General features: G+C 46.2%; 1 protein-coding gene across 1 annotated transcript in view; it reads left to right on the top strand.

Moving 5' to 3' along the window:
- Nucleotides 1–17,500, top strand: part of nr5a2 (nuclear receptor subfamily 5, group A, member 2) — a 54,397-nt gene that overhangs the window by 33,758 nt on the left and 3,139 nt on the right. Inside the window, exon 7 of the mRNA XM_030785044.1 lies at nt 2,400–2,547. Coding sequence (XP_030640904.1) covers nt 2,400–2,547 — 148 coding nt within the window. The remainder of the gene's footprint in view (nt 1–2,399; nt 2,548–17,500) is intronic.

The raw sequence follows: 17,500 nt of genomic DNA, 5'->3' as shown, positions 1-17,500 counted from the left end.
TTATGAAGGACACTGAAGGACAGTTGGACTGAAAGACAGAGAGCCTGGTGCAGAGCCTGAGTCAATGTTTCAGTAGTGCCGTGACACTGAGCACCATGGGAGATTAGAGCAGAAATGCACAGACACTCAACACCGTGTGGACCGCGTTCAAATATGTCACACGCCTGCCTCACCTCTGTCTCTCTCTCTCTCTCCCTCCGTCACACTCTCTCTCTTTCTCTCTTCTCATGACAGCCTAGGACCACAATCAAAGATGTGTACAGTTCTTACACATGTACTGTTATCACGTTTAAAATGATTGTTTTAAGTATTGACAAAATCTAAACCAAAGCACTGAAGCCAGTGAGACCAAACACAGCCGCTCGGGGATTTGCTAACTTCGAAAGCAAAGTCTGTCTCACCTGCAAAATGAGGACTTTTTTTTTTTTTTTTTTTTTGCACGTCAGGAAAAAAAAAAAAAAACATGATTAGGTTTCATTTTGACTAATTGACTTTTTTTCACACAAATAACTCTGATGTCAAACACCCCTGTCTGTGGAAGAGCCGCGGGTAAAATGCATTTTTTCCGCCTTTTCTTATATTTATAGAAAGATATGATCCTGAAGAGGGTCAGAGATAGCTGTTACCAATCGTGTTATTGTATTTTTCCACGGTGGGTTTTTACCTTTGGCCAAGAGGCCATAACCCTAGGCACAGCCCAGAGAGTCCAATTTTTCACTCAGGTTATTTCATGCACAGTTGATTTTATGTAAATTGATTGACACCATGGGGGGGGGGGTTCTTTTTCACTGACTCATAATTTTTTATTGCATTAAAAAAGAAAGATGGACAGAGAGAGAGAGGGAGAGAGAGAGAGAGAGAGACTGTTGAAGAGAGCAAGCTGGTGAGAATCTGGAATTCTCCAGCTGGGGCTTCAAAAATTTCTGCTTATCATATTTACACAATAAATAAATTCCAATCCCTCTCATTTTTAATTGCAAATCCAGCTCAGAGGGACCCTACCCTGTGCTTTGGAGTCGGCAGTCTACCTTCTTCCAGAAACCCGGGTGCAGTCAATTATGGTAATGAATTGTCAATAAATATAAAAATTTAATATGGCCGGCTTGCAGTGAGTGGCAGCTAAGGATTTGCCTCCAAGACAAATTTGCTGGTGCTGCAGATATTAAGTGCACCTGAAAGGGTAGCTCTGGGCCGCGGGGGCCAACGTGAGGGGCCTGGCCCAGTAGCCTCAGGGACCTCTGGGGGTCCCACCACCTCACCCCCCCCCCCTCCCCACCCCCCCACCTCACTCCCCCACCCCCCACCGCATGCACACAGTTTGGCCCTGTGGCCCAGTGGCCCCTGGCCCCGCGGTAGATGTAGGGGTCCAGACGCAAGGGGAAGAGAGGGGGGGGGGGGGGGGGGGGGGGGAACGTGTGTCTCTCCACTCATTTGATGTCGATTAGCATTCCGCTCTCACGCGCCTTCTCAGCGCTGTTGCTTGGGAATCACGCCCCTGAGCTGGGGAGGCTGCACTCTGAACCCCGCCATCATGCTCCACACACAGATACACACACACACACGCAAGCACGCACACATGCACACACACGCACATACAGAACACAGACCTGTAAAAGCCACTCAGGGTTCAGTGAATGCCGATGGTGTGAGGTTAGACAGGCTGCTGCATGTTTGTTTTCCTCACAGTGGTCCATATGCAGGTTTTTTTTTATATGGAGAAAGGATGTTTAGAAGTGGATTTTTTTTTTATTCCATACTTAAGGAAATTAGGGAATGCACTCCAGAACCCTTCCAGAACAATTCGTGCCTTGACTGCTGTACGAGAATTTTACTTCCCGTTGAGTAATCAATAACTCTGATTTTAATTTTCCTATCTGATCTAGTTTTTTCTTCCAACTTACAGCATGTATACATTTTAAATCATGGCCAGTACTGAAATAGAGAAATCCTATATGTACACTCAGTAACCTGTTTCAAAGGAGATTAAGCTTGGTAAGGACATTCATCTGACCTGAAAAAGAAAACTGGACATGAACTCTCTCTCCATCTCTCTCTCTCTCTGTATCTTCCCTATGGTTATAAAATTATATTAAATGCACAAGACAATCTATCACCTGTTTGACACTCTCTGTTGTTCTCATCATATTTGTTATAGTAAAAGTAAATAGCAGATGAACTTTCGTGGTGTATGTGCTGAGTGCCTGTACGGTGTGTGTGTGTGTGTGTGTGTGTGTGTGTGTGCGCATCCAAGTGAGTGCTGTTGTTGACTCCTGAAAGGGTTCTGCTGTAAGGCTTATATTAGCAGCTAATTTTGTGTGTGTGTGTGTGTGTGTGTGTGTGTGTGTGTGTGTGTGTGTGTGTGCGTGCGTGTGTGTTGTGCTCCTCTCCTCCTCCTGCAGGTGGATTACGCTGTAATTGCCTCCCAAGCCGGGGCCACTCTCAACAACCTCCTGAGTCACGCGCAGGAGCTGGTGGGGAGGCTTCGCTCCCTGCAGCTGGACCAGAGGGAGTTCGTCTGCCTCAAGTTTCTCGTGCTGTTCAGCTTGGGTGAGTACAGGCAAAAAAAAAAAAAAAACCAAAAAAACGAGGAGGTGGTGGTGGAGAACGGGAGGAGAAAGGCCCTCTCGCATTCACCTTATCGCATTCACACCCTTCCCAAGGTTCTTCTGGGACCCTGGGAACCTCCAGGAGACAGCAATGGCTCTGATAACGAGACCGCAATCCGACTTGTTATTAGTGTAGCCGTCTCGCACCAGGACCCCCCACCCCCCCCCACCCCCCACCCCCCACCCAGCGCACAGCAGCTCTCTCTGTTTCCGTGCCATCGCCTCGACAACCCAAACGACCCCTCATTAACCCCCTGCAATATCTACCGGATCAACACAAAAACACAACACCCCCAAAACACCAAATATTATGAAAAATGTAATTCGGCCCATGGAAAGAATCAATATTGCTGCTCTTAATTTTATGTCGAAACAATCACAGAGGGTGTTTTTGCTCCTCTTCTTTGATTTTTATCCTCTTAGCAAAGAGTTTAGAAAGTCCTTAAGTGCGTTAGGTCACTCTCAGGTCTAGCGAATGGTCCAATCCTAACTTTTCATTCACCTATCACAGCTCCGGCTCTCAGAGTTCGGATACATCGCGTGTTCGGATAAAACAGGCTGGTAGTTTTCCAAGTTCAAACATTTGGGCAAGGCGATTTTTTTTTTTTTTTCGTTTGTTTTTCTGTAAGCACACGAGATGTCCCAGAGTCTTGGGCAGTGTGCGTTGGGAGAAAAGAAGAGGTCATTGTCTCCTTATGGGTTATGCTGTTTGTGTATTTCCAGTCTGCCCCTCTAAAACAGTCAATATCCACCTAAACATCAATGAACTCCTCTTCCCTCCTTTCACTGCAATGCGATTGGCTTTGCTCTGACTTCTGGCTGGCCTGGCATCACTCATTGATGAAGTCATTGATGTCAAGGTAACGTGCATGCGTTGGACACAGGCTTCTGCTATCAAAGGCAGGAATGAGAGAGAGAGAGAGAGAGAGAGAGAGAGGGAGGGAGAGAGAGAGAGAGAGAGGGAGTAGGGGAGGGGTAACAGGCTATCCAAAAGATTGCCTGAATTTTAATGTGTTACTCTGCTCGTCAACAGCATTATCATATCACTGGCGTTTCCTCCGCTCCCCCCTCCCCCCATCTCTCTCTATCTCTCTCTCCCTCTCTCCCTCTCTCTCTCTCACTCTCTCTCTCTCTCTCTCTCAGTGAGAAAAGACAGAATGCGGTGTGAGTGCTCACCGTCTCTCTCTGGTCCTCTAAGGTTCTGATCCGACCAGCTAGAATTGCTAAGTGAACACCAAGCCCTTTTAAGCTCAACAAAAATCCCTCACTCTACCTGGAGACTTGTTCTCTCTCTCATCTACTGGCCCTCTTAACAAAGGAGCAGGGTCTTAACGAAGCGGCTGGCCGGGGTACGTCGTGCCGGTACAGGCTGGGCTGGGGGGGCCGGGGGGGGGGGGGGGGTTACTCCAAGACGGAATCGTGTGAGTTGTGATCTGAGGGGATTAATGTTTGTGTTGTTCAGTGTTGTGTGGCAGGGGGAGGCAGGGGGGGGGAGGGGTTTGTTGAGAGGGCGGGGGGCTGACGGGTGGGAGTGGGGGTGGATGGGTGGGTGTTGTGATGGTTTAAATTATTTCGCGGAAACATCATCCATAATGAAACGCTCACCTGAGGGGAGTGTATTGCCCCCGGCGGTGCCCACGCTGCTGCTAACGCCAACTCCCAGCTTTCCAGTCAGAGGAAAAACACTAAGCCCAGAGATTAGAGCTACTCTGATTAATATCATCCTGTACACAGGGCCTTCTATGTGCGTGCGTGTGTGTGTGTGCGTGTGTGTGAGCGCTCCACAGCTCCAGCTGAGGAGCCGTTTAATTGGGGGTTAATGAAATGAGGCATGAAAGCTGGCTGTTTCTGTAGGAATACTCTGAGCTACACGCAGAATAATCCACACACACAGTCTGTACTCAGACTGCAGAGAATGCATATGCTGTAACCTGCCTAGCCTAACTGTTTAGCCTTACGTCTGGACCGAACGGCAGGTGACTAACAGTGCATCAGCCCGCTGTCTCGGATAAATCTCCTCTTTTTTTTTCCTCTGGAATCTCTTCAGCTGCGCCAGCGTGATCGGGATAATCCAAAGACAAAATCAATGTGAGGTAAAAGCGCCGGCCGGCCCAAGGCTGTGTAGAAGTGGGTTAAATTACACACACACACACACACACACACACACACACACACGCATACACACACGCACACACACACGCACACGCACACACACACACGCATACACACACACACACGCACACACACACACACACACACGCACACACACACACACACACACACGCACACACACACGCACACACGCACACGCACACACACACGCGCACACACACACACGCGCACACACACACACACACACACACAGACAAACACGCACACACACACATGCGTAGATATATACATACACATGCACACACCCAGAGACACACAGACACACACACAAACGTAGATACACACACACACACACACACGCACCACTTCTCCAGCCTCAGCTCTCCCAGCTACAAGGTCAAACACGGCTCTTTGGCCCAGACATAAATTGTACGCTGGCCATCTCTCTCTCTCTCTCTCTCTCTCTCTCTCTCTCTCTCTCTCTCTCTGTCTCTGTTAAACATGGGCCCTGTCTCACTCTTAGGCTTTACAAATGAAGCCTTTTAAAGGAAATCAAAGTCACATTTCCCGGGGCCTGACGCACTGCGGGGCCCGACGGCTCCACTCCACCGTTCTCTATCAGAGCGGCGAACCTGCCGTCATCCGTCAAGGCCTCGCGCACAGGGGCTCTTTGTAAAGCTAAGTGTCGATAAAGATCGAGACGGACACGGGGGGGGGCGACCCAGAACAGCCACTTGTCTCCCTAAGTTCAAGGAGGTGGGCGGCAGGGTGTCGAAAAGGAGTGATGTGACTCTGACGGACACCTTTCTTTTTCTGTCATTCTCTCTCTCTCTCTCTCTCTATTTCTATCTCCCTCTCCACTCATTCCCCTGCCGTCAGTCTAAGTTTGTGTGGGTGTGTGTGTGTATGTTTGTGTGCGTGCGCGCATCTGTAAAATGAATGTTCTCTCGGGCTGAGGTTGAAGGCTTTATCAATGGGTAAATAATTACGCTAAGGGCATTGATTTCCTCTACAGCATCCCTGAGCACTGGAGGAGTCAACTGCATGTGCTGTGCGCTTCAGACAGGGAGCTGTCAGGCACGGAGTTTAGAGCTGTCTCTCACTCCTGCCACTGTACTGGCTCGCATGACACTGTGTGTGTGTGTGCGTGTGTGTGTGTGTTCATGCGTGTGTGTGTGTGTGTGTGTGTGTGTGTGGACAAGCCAACATGTGTTTGCCTGTATCAAATTCTAGGGCTTGAACTGAATAAGTAGCTAGAGCAGATGCTGGTAACCCCTGGGTCAGACGCTGTCACTTGTGTTTGAGAGAAAATCAGCGGTCCGTGACCTGTCAGAGAGGAGCAGGCCAAAGAAATCCACTTCTTTTATGTAAACACTCCCAAAGGAGCAAAGATCTGTGCGCAGAGCACTGAATACCACCACACACACACACACACACAGTCTTCCAATGACACTGAGCACAAAATGATGGGGAATAAGCAGCCCTCCTTCAGAAATTCCAAACCAAAAAATATGTTTGTCATGCTGACAATCATTTTCATATACTCATGTTCAGTACAGGATACATCTAGGACGACAGCATATTTAATTAGTGTATATTACAGTCAATTAATGGTACTGGAATAATTCACACCTCTTCATAATTTTTGCCAATACTGAAACTGGCTTACGGCGTTATATTTGATGATATAATTCTCTTATCTCTTATTTCTTAATGAATATAAATATTTGAACTTGTACTGCAACTTGTACTATCCACTTTATCCACTGACGTCATTTTAAGTCGGTGTGACATGAAGACAGACGGTCACAGTGTGGTCAGCTACATGTTCTGTTAGAGTGCCCTTTACTGACCAGCTGATTGAATGGTGACTTTCAGCTGGAGCAACTTCTGTATTTCTTTATGAATCCGTCTTAGACAGCAGTTTTATTTATGCGGTTAGAGCCATTAGGTTAACCAAACAGACAATCTTAAATTCGATCAGTTTGATAGAAATTTTGACAACACGCATTTCACTTCTGTCATCAGTCCTGATGAAAACGCCACTCCAAGGCTAAACTTATGGTATTTGTTTACAGAGAAAATTTCTTCTCTCTTTTTTTTTTTTTTGGTTCTTTTTCTTTTTTCTTTCTTTCTTTCTTTCTGAGGAGAAAAAAAAGAAAAAGAGAAAGAATTTCCCAGATAGCTATGTTCTAATTAAGCCCGCTGCCTTATTTCGGCCGTTGCGCGCGTAGGAATCGATGCTCCCAGTCCAGCAGTGAGAAGATTCACACCGCATTCAGCACAGACCAATCATCTGCACAAATAGTCATTTCCTGAAAGGGAGCAAATCATTTGGAAGTCGGTGGGGATTGATGAATATTTGCGGAGTGCGACGGTTCGATATTGGCCCCTTGGAGGGGCCAGGAGGGCCGTATAATGCTGCATTAAAGCACTGCTACGTCTTAATTAAATGCCAGATAATAGGGGGACGGCTTTTTTCCTCTGAGCCCGGCAGACCGCCTGCGTCGGCCAGTAAGTCATGTGAAGTTGTGAGGCCACTGAAGTGATCAATACACATATAAAGCCACACCACGCTCTGTGCGTGTGCGTGTGCGTGTGCGTGCGCTCATGTGTATGCGTGTATCGTACGTGTTGTTACGTATTTCTGTCTTTGTATTTGTGAGCGTGTATATTTGCACGTGCAGATGGATGGAACAGGCTCCCCACAGCTCTACACAGTACAATTTGACTCTTTAAGAACGAAAAAAAAAAAGAAAGAAAAAACACTGCTTAAAACATTCTTCCCAGAATATACACTGTCTCCGTTCACCACTTTTTATACATCCATTCAAAACGCACCTGAAAAACAGCCTCCAATCAATTTTGAGTGTTCCAATCTATCTCCAGTCTAACATGTAGGCAGCAGTGGACCGGCACAACGACACTAATAGAATATTTTAGCCATCCTTATATTCCAGAAGCTGTAAATCACAAACCCAGCAGAGGCAGCCTGGGTAGAAGCACTTTGACAAAACGCCATCTTTAATCAGTAGCCTTTAGAGGCTTTTTAGATTTGATCAGGCTTTGAAAGCGGCAGATGTTTTAGTTTGTTTGTTTGTTTGTTTGTTTGTTTGTTTGTGTGTTTGTGTGTCTGTTTGTTCCGGGCCAATTTCCGCACAGATCAGCGTCGCGGGCTGTGTCTCCGTTTAAGTTGGAGTAGCACTGAACTTGAGCATGTGTCACCTTTGGCCTCGTTGCCTTTTGACACACTCTGATGTGTGTTCACCGAATTCCGCTCATTCTCCTCAGATTTCGACACTTGTGCACTGCACGCTCTCCCACACACACACACACACACACACACACCACTGTAATCTACTCTTTTTCTCCCAGTGTTTTTTCTTCTCTTTCTCTCCCTGCCTGTTATTCCACATTCCTGACATTATCGTCCATTGGCAAATCCACTAATGAGCAATCATCAATGACTGTTATTAAGAGCCGTTATCACAAACGTCCACACAAAACATTGATAACGCGGTTTTATTCATTTATAAGATGTAAGCCGAAGACTTGCCTCATAACAGAGGTCAGATCAACACACAGTAGTGATGACTGAGGGAGAATGTGAAATCGCTCACCTCCTTTCATTCAGCTTTCGTTCAGTTCCTGTTGTGACGTTGAAACTGTGGGCATCTTGTTACTCAAACGAAATGAAACGGACGCTAAAACGCCGTTAGCTTGCTGTGAGATAACTCTTAATAATTACAAATGCTTTAAACTGTCTCCTAACCTCATTATAAAAAAAATTCAGAGATATGAGCTTGTCATTGTCTCATGTCTGTTTGTGTTTGGGCCCCTGAGGTGAGGCTAAGACATATGTGGGCTGATGGAGTCCATGGGAGATTTTGTCTCGTTTTCATTTTGCTTCCGCGGCACATCCTGTACGTTGGCGAGCTTGGTCGACGCTGGTCTGGACAGGCTGATGTGCTGTAATAAGCTACTTTTGCACATTGCATGTGGTGATTTAGGAGAAGGTACAGCATGGAAACTCTCTTTTCTCTCTCTCTCTCTCTCTCTCTCTCTCTCTCTCTCTCTCTCTCGCTCTCTCTACAATGCTCTCCCTCTCTCTCTCTCTCTTAGCTCCTGGTCCTTTATTACTAACTGTCAGTTTATTATAAAACATTAGGAAAGCACTGGGACACTAGCAGTTACTGTCTTATTGATCGGCAGCGAGAGAATCTGTGATTTAGAACTTGGCTCGCCTGTATTTCCACATTCTCACACTCCTATTAAGCCCTGTGCTTTCCTTTGGCTATTGATGGATCAACATTAACAGTTACAAGCAGCTACAGAAAATCAATGGCCAACTTTTATTACCGACTGCATAGCACGTGGCCCTCCCCACACCCCGATACTTAGCGGTGGGCCAGGGTGGGGGAACACACACTCCCCGCACGTCAGAAGTTTCTTAAGTGATTCCTGCAGTGGAGATATCACTCACTCTTTGGCAGGCTTTTTCAGCTAGCTGTCTTTGATAGCATCTCTACAGGAGACTACTTGTGTTTTGAAACCTGCAAAGCGAAGCTAAGATAAACACACCATAATCAATGTCGATATTTTTGTTTGGCTTTTGTTTTTGTTGTTGTTGTTTTTGTTTGGTGGTTGGTTTCTGTGTGCTTGCGTGTTTTGTGTAAGTTTTTCTTTCTGTGGTTTTGTTGTCTTTATGCTCTGTGGAAATACAGTCAGGTAACGTAACGCAGTGTATAATTCGAATCCGCCAAATTCAGTTCAGTTCTAGGTTCAATTCAGTTCAGAGTAATTCAATTTAATTCAGTTCCGCATCAGTTCAGTTCAATTCATATGACTTTGAATACATTCAGTTCAATTCCATTCCTTTTTATTTGCGTAGTGTGTTGTACAGTTGACATTGGCACAGAATTCCAGACCTGAGAGGCGCGTTGAGCATGCCTGGGGCAAACTCAGAGAGCTTAAGAAAACGAATATTGTTGTGTTAGTACAGTAGTCAGTATGATGGAGAGCGAGAGAGAGAGAGAGAGAGAGAGAAAGAGAGAGAGATGGAGCTGATGAGCATGTCTAAACAGTAACACTAGAGAACACAAAGCCACTCAAAGATTTATGAGTTCTGTGGTCCTGCTGAAGCAAACATCTCCCTTTTTTTTTGCCTTTTTTTTTTTTTTGCTTTTGGTTGAGTAGTTGGCCCAAGTTCATTATTCTCACTCAGACCTACAGCGCTGGTTAAGTTTACACGTTGTAAGCAGCCCTGTTCTTTGCCTGAGTATAATGCAGTCAGTGTGTGTGTTTTAGTTTTAATGTCTGCGTGTGTGTGTGTGTGTGTGTGTGTCTGTGTGAGACTGACAGAACGCTTTTCTGTGTTTAATTCCTCAACAACGTGACCAGAAGTCCCTATAGCTCCTGCTTGAGGTTGCGGTTGTGTCGAGATCGTTGGCGTTATGTTAATTTTCCTCCCTCGACAAGTGGCGCAGGCTCCTTTCCTCACCAATTACGGGCGAAACTTCTGTGGGCATACAGGACGAGACGCGGACCCTCCGACCCAGGCTGTAACGAGGGCCCGTCTCCAGCGAGCAACGTTGTGGAGAAAGAGCAACAACTGTGGTCAGAGTGTCTATTGATCAGTCCGCGCTGCCCGGCCTTATTTAAACATTGCACACAAACAGAGATAAGGACTTACACAAGACACACATAAAAAGCTCTGTCATTTCTCAATCGATCCAGCAGAGAGATTTCTGGACCTCGGCCGTCTATAAAACCCCCAGTCTACTACGTGAACAGGAGAAACACATGGGCTTTCACGCACGCTCGCACACACACACACACACACACACACACAAACACACATGGTTTTGGCCCTCACTGCAGCTGGTGATCTGGGACGAACACAAAGACACACACACACACACACACACACTGCAGTAATGACATTTGGAACATGATCTAATAAATGTACCTGAGTACTCTAACCAGGTATATTTAGTCTGTGTTACATCATATCATGTTTCCCACAAGCATTTGCGTCCTTCTAAACATGAGCTTCAGAACACGTTCAGATTGAGGTTTACAACTGAACCTAGGCAACAAGTGACGTGCCACTGATTCAACTGAACACCATTTTACTATCACTGGATTACCAATGTTTTTGCATAACAATTACAGAATTACATTGGCCTGTAATGTCAAGTGGCTTGTGTGAAGCAGTACTGGTTTAGAACCATATTCTTTACATTCACTGATCATAGAGGACGTCAGTCAGTAAAGAACTGTGCAGATGTAATAACTGGTCGCTGCTGCCGAGTGACGGAGAGCTGAACTTAAACGAGTTTTCCAGACCTTACGTCGGGGAATTTCGCTGCCGTGTGGATGTCGACGGGGCATCTGTTAAGGCCTGTGATTGCACTCATCTGGTCATATTCTGCCATGACATACTGACAATGCAGGCTTGGCGGCTAAAGTCTTGTCTGCTCGGTTTCCCTTACATCAGGCGAGGTTTTCAGATCCTCTCCTAACGCTTGGAGCTCTGCCGAAACTGGACCCTGTCGTTAAACACTCCAGCACAAATGAGCCAACAGGTGCTCTGGCCTTGTCTCTTGTCTCACCCCCCCCCCCCCCATCCCCACCCCCCGCCTCCCTCCGAACCCCCTCCGGCTCTGATTCGCACGACTGGCTTTGAATTGTGCTGTTGTGTATTTAAAGCATCAAAAACTCAGGACCCGCCCATGCCGTCTTCTCTTTTTGGAAAAAAATGCCTCATCGCTTCAAGTCTTCCTGTAACGTAAACCTCGGAGCGCTAAGCAACAGCAAGGAACAGAGAGACAGAGAGCAGGGAGGAAAAGGGGGTGCGGGAAGCCCGCGTCCACGCGTCAGAGACAAATTTAGAAAGACTTGTATTCATCTAAACACTGTCATTGGAAGGACTTGGAGGTCAACGGTGGTGGAATTGGTGGGCAGAATAGCGACATCGTCGTGAGGTCAAGCAGTTACTCGACACGATTGGTCCCACCGGAGGCCGGGTCCTGTCTTTCAACAGCTCCGGCGCCGTAGGAGGTCTTTCCATTTGCCCGTCGTTCCAATAAACTGCCCTGACGCGGGGCTGGAAGCGGCTGTCTACTATTGAGTCTATTTCTCAGATAACTCATCTCATTCGCGTTTAGCGCGCTAGCCTTCTTTTCCTTCTTCTCCGCTTTCCTCCTCGCGGAAGATTAAGTACTTTACTCCGGTTTCCAAACGAATAGTTACTCATTTTCGATGATATTTTAATCTCATTATTTAGCCTGCCAGGAGTGAATCGTCTGGCAAAAGCGTCTGTGTAAATATGCTTGTCTGTGACAGGCGGCATGCTAACATGTCATGTCGCGTTCCCCTGGAGATTAAGGAGACCGCTCAGTGCAACTAACGTGACAGAATAAATTAAAGTAAAAATTACACTCCAGCATCACATAATACAGCAGCAACCTTAGCTCAGCAGGGAGACAGAGAGAGAGAGAGAGGAAGCAGGGAAATATGCAAATGACATCTGTTTCTTTAGTCAGCACAACCCTTGTTCAATGGTCCAACAAGAAAAGAAGAGAACAGAGCAGAACAGAACCGGAATGTGAGTGTAAATAGAAAGAGACTGGGGGAGAGAAAAAAAAAATTTTTGCTATGGATTAGCTGTCCTTCACACAGAAAATATACATCCCCAGGCACTCTGCTGAATTATTAATTCAAATTTGTCAGGAAAAAAAAAAAAAGAATGAAAAAAAAAAGATATTGATGCATGCTTGGCTTTAATGACCTCATTAGATGTGTGGTTGCCACTGTGGGCGGGATTTCGGACTGCTTCAGGAGTTTAGGGTGAAAGGGGGGATACTTGACCCCCGAATGATTTTCTGTCACTTTATCATAAACAAGACTCTTTGACATGCCCCCCTCACTCTTACATGCATGCAATTAGTGGGTGTGGAAGCAGGCAGCATATAAACCAGCAGCAAGAGAGAGAGAGAGAGAGAGAGAGAGCGAGAGAGAAAGGTTACAGTGTTGGCCCTCTGTGTGAAAGCTGTCATAGAACCTATTGACTTCATCTTGATTATTTTTAAATAACTATCCACACAAACACACACACACACATATACTGTTTTGTAAACTTGATGGCTGTAAACTTACAACTTCATATACACATTGAATTCATGACTCTTAAGAGAGTTAGTTTTCTGATCCACATTAGTACTCTAATCCAGTTTGGACAATGTAAACACTGTACTTTCTGATTCAACGCTGCCGCATTAGTTCTGTCGTTTCATTTTTTGTTCTGAATTGAAAGTGTGTTCACACTCTCAGAGAAATGCATTTCAGACCATCTCTTCCTCCTTTTTGCCCGTCGAGCTTATAAATTGTTTCTTTTGTCTGTGAAAGCGTCTTCATGCCAGCAAGTGTCGTGAAGACTGTTAGCAGAGCTCAGTGAGAGGAGCTTGTGAAGAGGTGGCGATAGTGAGAGTCCGAGCGGGAAGCTTGCCAGCCAAGACCGACTTCTGAGCGACTTTGTTTCTGCCTGGGGTTTGCCGCTGGGAGAGAATCCTTACTGTTGACGCGAGCCTCCGTACTACCTAAAAAAAAAAGTCACCCCTCTCCCCGTCCCTCTCTCTCTCCCTCGTACGAGACGGGAACTCATGGACCCGTCTGCGGCTCTGTCAGCGGCGTTTGACAGGAGCTCCTCGTTTTCTCGTAATGTCAAATTTCTATGATGCGCGCGCTGTCTGTTCGTTCTGCCCCTCAAAGCGCTTATCAACTGAAGACTTGGGCCCACAAATGAATAAATAGATGTAAATATATTTTCCCTCTCCTCAGGAGGAAGCCAAGTGCCTCTCAGCTAGCATTTGTAACAAGAAGGGTTTGTCCGAGCCTCTCCTGTTTATTTCATCATACCTAAGGCGTTTTTTTACCCCCCCCCCCTCCTCCTCCTCCTCCTCCTCCCCTCCCACCTCCCCCCTCCCCTTCTCTCAGAGTGGGCTAAAACCCGTCCTTGGGCGATCGGGACGACTCTTCTACCTGCTTAGCACAACAGCGGCGGCTTAAATTTGACTTAATATATCCCCAACTGGACTGTCCTTTTTAATTCCCTTTCACAGACAGCCCGGCTCCGGGCCCAGCGGTACGGGCTCAAGCGCGGAAAAGCAAATTGAGCCTTCATACCTTATTCTTACGCGCCCCGGCAGAAGCCTCCGGTTCCCCGCGGGCCCATCACCGACCAATCAGAAGGAACTCTCCAAGAAACCGTAACGTCGGCCGAGTCATTCATATGCATCATTAACAGAGGGAGGGTGGGGTTTTTTTTGTTTTTTTTTTTCATGGACGGCACCGACAAAACTGATCACTAACCAACCTGGATAATGAAAAGGGCTTTGGATCATTCTTTTGGCCTTCTCTGCTTTTAGTAATGGTTATGCAGTTAAAACTGATGTTCTTTCCACTGTAAGCAGCGTTTGATGTTAAGTGTGTATGCTCAGAATCCGTTATGTTGACTGGAGTTCGAAATCCATAAGCGTTTGATAATGTTGCTACATGGATTAGCACAAATGCTACAGTGGTTCAGTTTATGTTCTAGGAAGTTATGAACTAGAGAAGAGGAAGTTCCGAGATTCCAAAAGAAACTACCGTTGCCGTGGGAACCTTCACTTGATTGCCATGAAACCCAACATTCTTTCTGGCTAACGTGGTCTTTGTGCCGCGACTTTCTCCTGTAGCTTTTATCTTTCGACGTCACTGCCCTCACCTTTGTTTTATTGCTCAGAATATGAGCCCTGTCGGCCTCTTGATAGGCTCTCTGATAGGCTCCGTCACACGCCAACAAGTTCACAGTCCATATTGTCTTGCTTTGCTCACGGACTTGAGCTTGGAGTTAAGCAGCCTCACAGTGCTAGGAATGAATTAGAGTTGGGGGGGCGAGGGGTTGGGGGGGGGGGGGGGGGGGCATAATTATTCTTGCATAATAGTAATAAGTGGTATGAGATGCAGAGGTGTTGCCCTTCACACAAGTACACACAAACGCTGACGTAATATTGATGCTATCCGAGGACTGCCGGACGACGGTGAAGCAGAGGACTTTCCACAGCTTGCCGCTGTAGGACTTTTCCATTCGACAGGAACTGGCAAGACCTTTAGCAAAAATACACATCTAACGCACCCAAAATAGGAGATTACAAGGTCACTGGAAGAATCCAACAAAAACACATCATCCTAAACATACTATATATCCGTCCACTTTGTCCGCGCAAATGTAGCTGAATACACAGTGACTGTTGTGGGGGGGGGGGGGGGGTGAACTGAAGGGTTCGAGCAACAGGAGCGTGTAAACAGAACCTGGCTGTGTAACCGCAGCGACCTGGGGGACGATGACCGCGGCTCAGTCTGCAGCCTGTCGTATAAAGAGTGGTTCTGCCCGTGGGGTGTTCCTACAGAGACGACAGGGGCCTCCCCTACTCCTCCCTGTCCCTGGGGTGAGCAGGGTTCATACACAGTCCCTCCCTCTCATGTGATTGGCGTGAACTGGAGAGCCAGGTTAATAATGAATAAATCTACAGGCTTGATTGATTGTGTGATTACAGCATGCTGTAAAACAGGGGAAAACACACACACACACACACACACACACACAAGGGCTGTTTGTCCTTTGTGACGCTGAGGCACTCTTAAAACGAAGCCTTTACACACCTCCCAGGAAGATTATAAATCTATGGGCTGAACACACACACACACACACACACACACACACACACACACACACACACACACACACACACTCACCTAAAGATTCCCTAACAGGGTATAGCTGAGTGGCAAGTTTAATAGCAGCTCTGTTTGGGATTAGTCTTGCATTGGAGAAGAGGTCACTCACTGGTCAGTAACATTGCTCTGCTGGAAGCATCGAAATTTGCCTTTCAGATTTTCCTCTTCTGATTTTAATTGGTCATTGACAAAACTATTAGAACCCCAAATCCATACCATCTGTGTATCTTCATTAATACCTCGCATTGCTTTATCACATAATCAATATGCTGTAATTTCAAAAAGAGCCTGTGAATATTTGAATGAAGGAAGAGGAAGGAGTAAATATACAGGCAGTGCATGAGTTTTACTGTGCTGAAATACAGTGCACGAGTTTTACAGAGCTGAAATACAGTGCACGAGTTTTACTGTGCTGAAATACAGTGCATGAATTTTACTGTGCAGAAATACAGTGCACGAGTTTTACTGTGCTGAAATACAATGCACGAGTTTTACTGTGCTGAAATTCAGTGCACGAGTTTTACTGTGCTGAAATTCAGTGCACGAGTTTTACTGTGCTGAAATACAGTGCACGAGTTTTACTGTGCTGAAATACAGTGCACGAGTTTTACAGAGCTGAAATACAGTGCATGAGTTTTACTGTGCTGAAATACAGTGCACGAGTTTTACTGTGCTGAAATTCAGTGCACGAGTTTTACTGTGCTGAAATACAGTGCATGAGTTTTACTGTGCTGAAATACAGTGCATGAGTTTTACTGTGCTGAAATACAGTGCACGAGTTTTACAGAGCTGAAATACAGTGCACGAATTTTACTGTGCTGAAATACAGTGCACAAGTTTTACTGTGCTGAAATACAGTGCACGAATTTTACTGTGCTGAAATACAGTGCACGAGTTTTACTGTGCTGAAATACAGTGCACGAGTTTTACTGTGCAGAAATACAGTGCACGAGTTTTACTGAGCTGAAATACAGTGCGTGTTGGATTTTTTCCAACAGAGCATCAAAACATGCATATCATTGATTGTGTGTGTGCGTGTGTGTGTGTGTGTGTGAGTGAGAGAGAGAGAGAGAGAGAGAGTTTGCGTTTGCATGTTTGTATGTGTATGTCTGTATGTGAGAGAGAGACAGAGACAGAGGGGGAGTGTGCGTTAGAGCGTGTGTGTGTGTGTGTGTGTGTGTGTGTGTGTATGTGTTTGATAGAGAGTGTCAGTGCACATATGCATCTGTATGTCTGCGTGTGTGTGTCTCATGAGACCTTGTGGGGGCAGATCAAGTGGCCCCTGCCTCTCTGAATGAAGCTTTTTTTTTTTTTTTTCCTCAGAAAATCCTCTCTAATTAAAAAGCATCCCAGCATGCACTCAGGCTGGAGGTGCATGTGTAGGGTCGTCTGGTGTGAATCGCTAGTCAAATGAACAATCCCTTTCTCAGTACCTCAGGGTTAGGGAGAGTAGCATCTCCGCACCGCTCCACACGCTACACCGAGGCTGTTTCATGGAGAGGGGAAAAAAAAAAAAAAGGGAAGGAAAAAAAAAGAAAAAGAAAAAAAGTTGATAATTAGTCCCACAGTGGTTAAGTGTTGAGATGGAAGATAATAGTGCTTACCGCGCGGAGCTTTCGACCTGACTCGCGCAGGATAGCACGGAGGCTAATGCCGTTTTCTCTCGCCGTCAGCAAAGCATGATCAAGCATTTCTGGCAGCGGATAAATTAAACAAACACCATCATTCTCTCAGCAAACCTGGACACTGGCTTACAAGGGGGGGCAGGACAGGGAAGGGTGGAGGGAGGAGGGGGCTGTCAAGCTATTGTCATCGATCATCTGTCTCTTTTTTTTTTTTCTTTTAACCCCCCCGCCCCCCCCCCCCCCTTCCTTCCTTTTTTTTTTTTTTTGTTCAAAAGCAGCCTCACAATAATTAGCAATTAAAATGGCTTTTTTTTGGCATCGTTTTTCTTTAATTAGTCTGAAAAAGACATTGGGCTGCAAATCTCTGTAGTTTTGGGT

Source organism: Chanos chanos, chromosome 9 (genome assembly GCF_902362185.1).
Source record: "Chanos chanos chromosome 9, fChaCha1.1, whole genome shotgun sequence".
NCBI lineage: Eukaryota > Metazoa > Chordata > Actinopteri > Gonorynchiformes > Chanidae > Chanos > Chanos chanos.
This window is presented reverse-complemented; position numbering and strand designations above follow the sequence as displayed.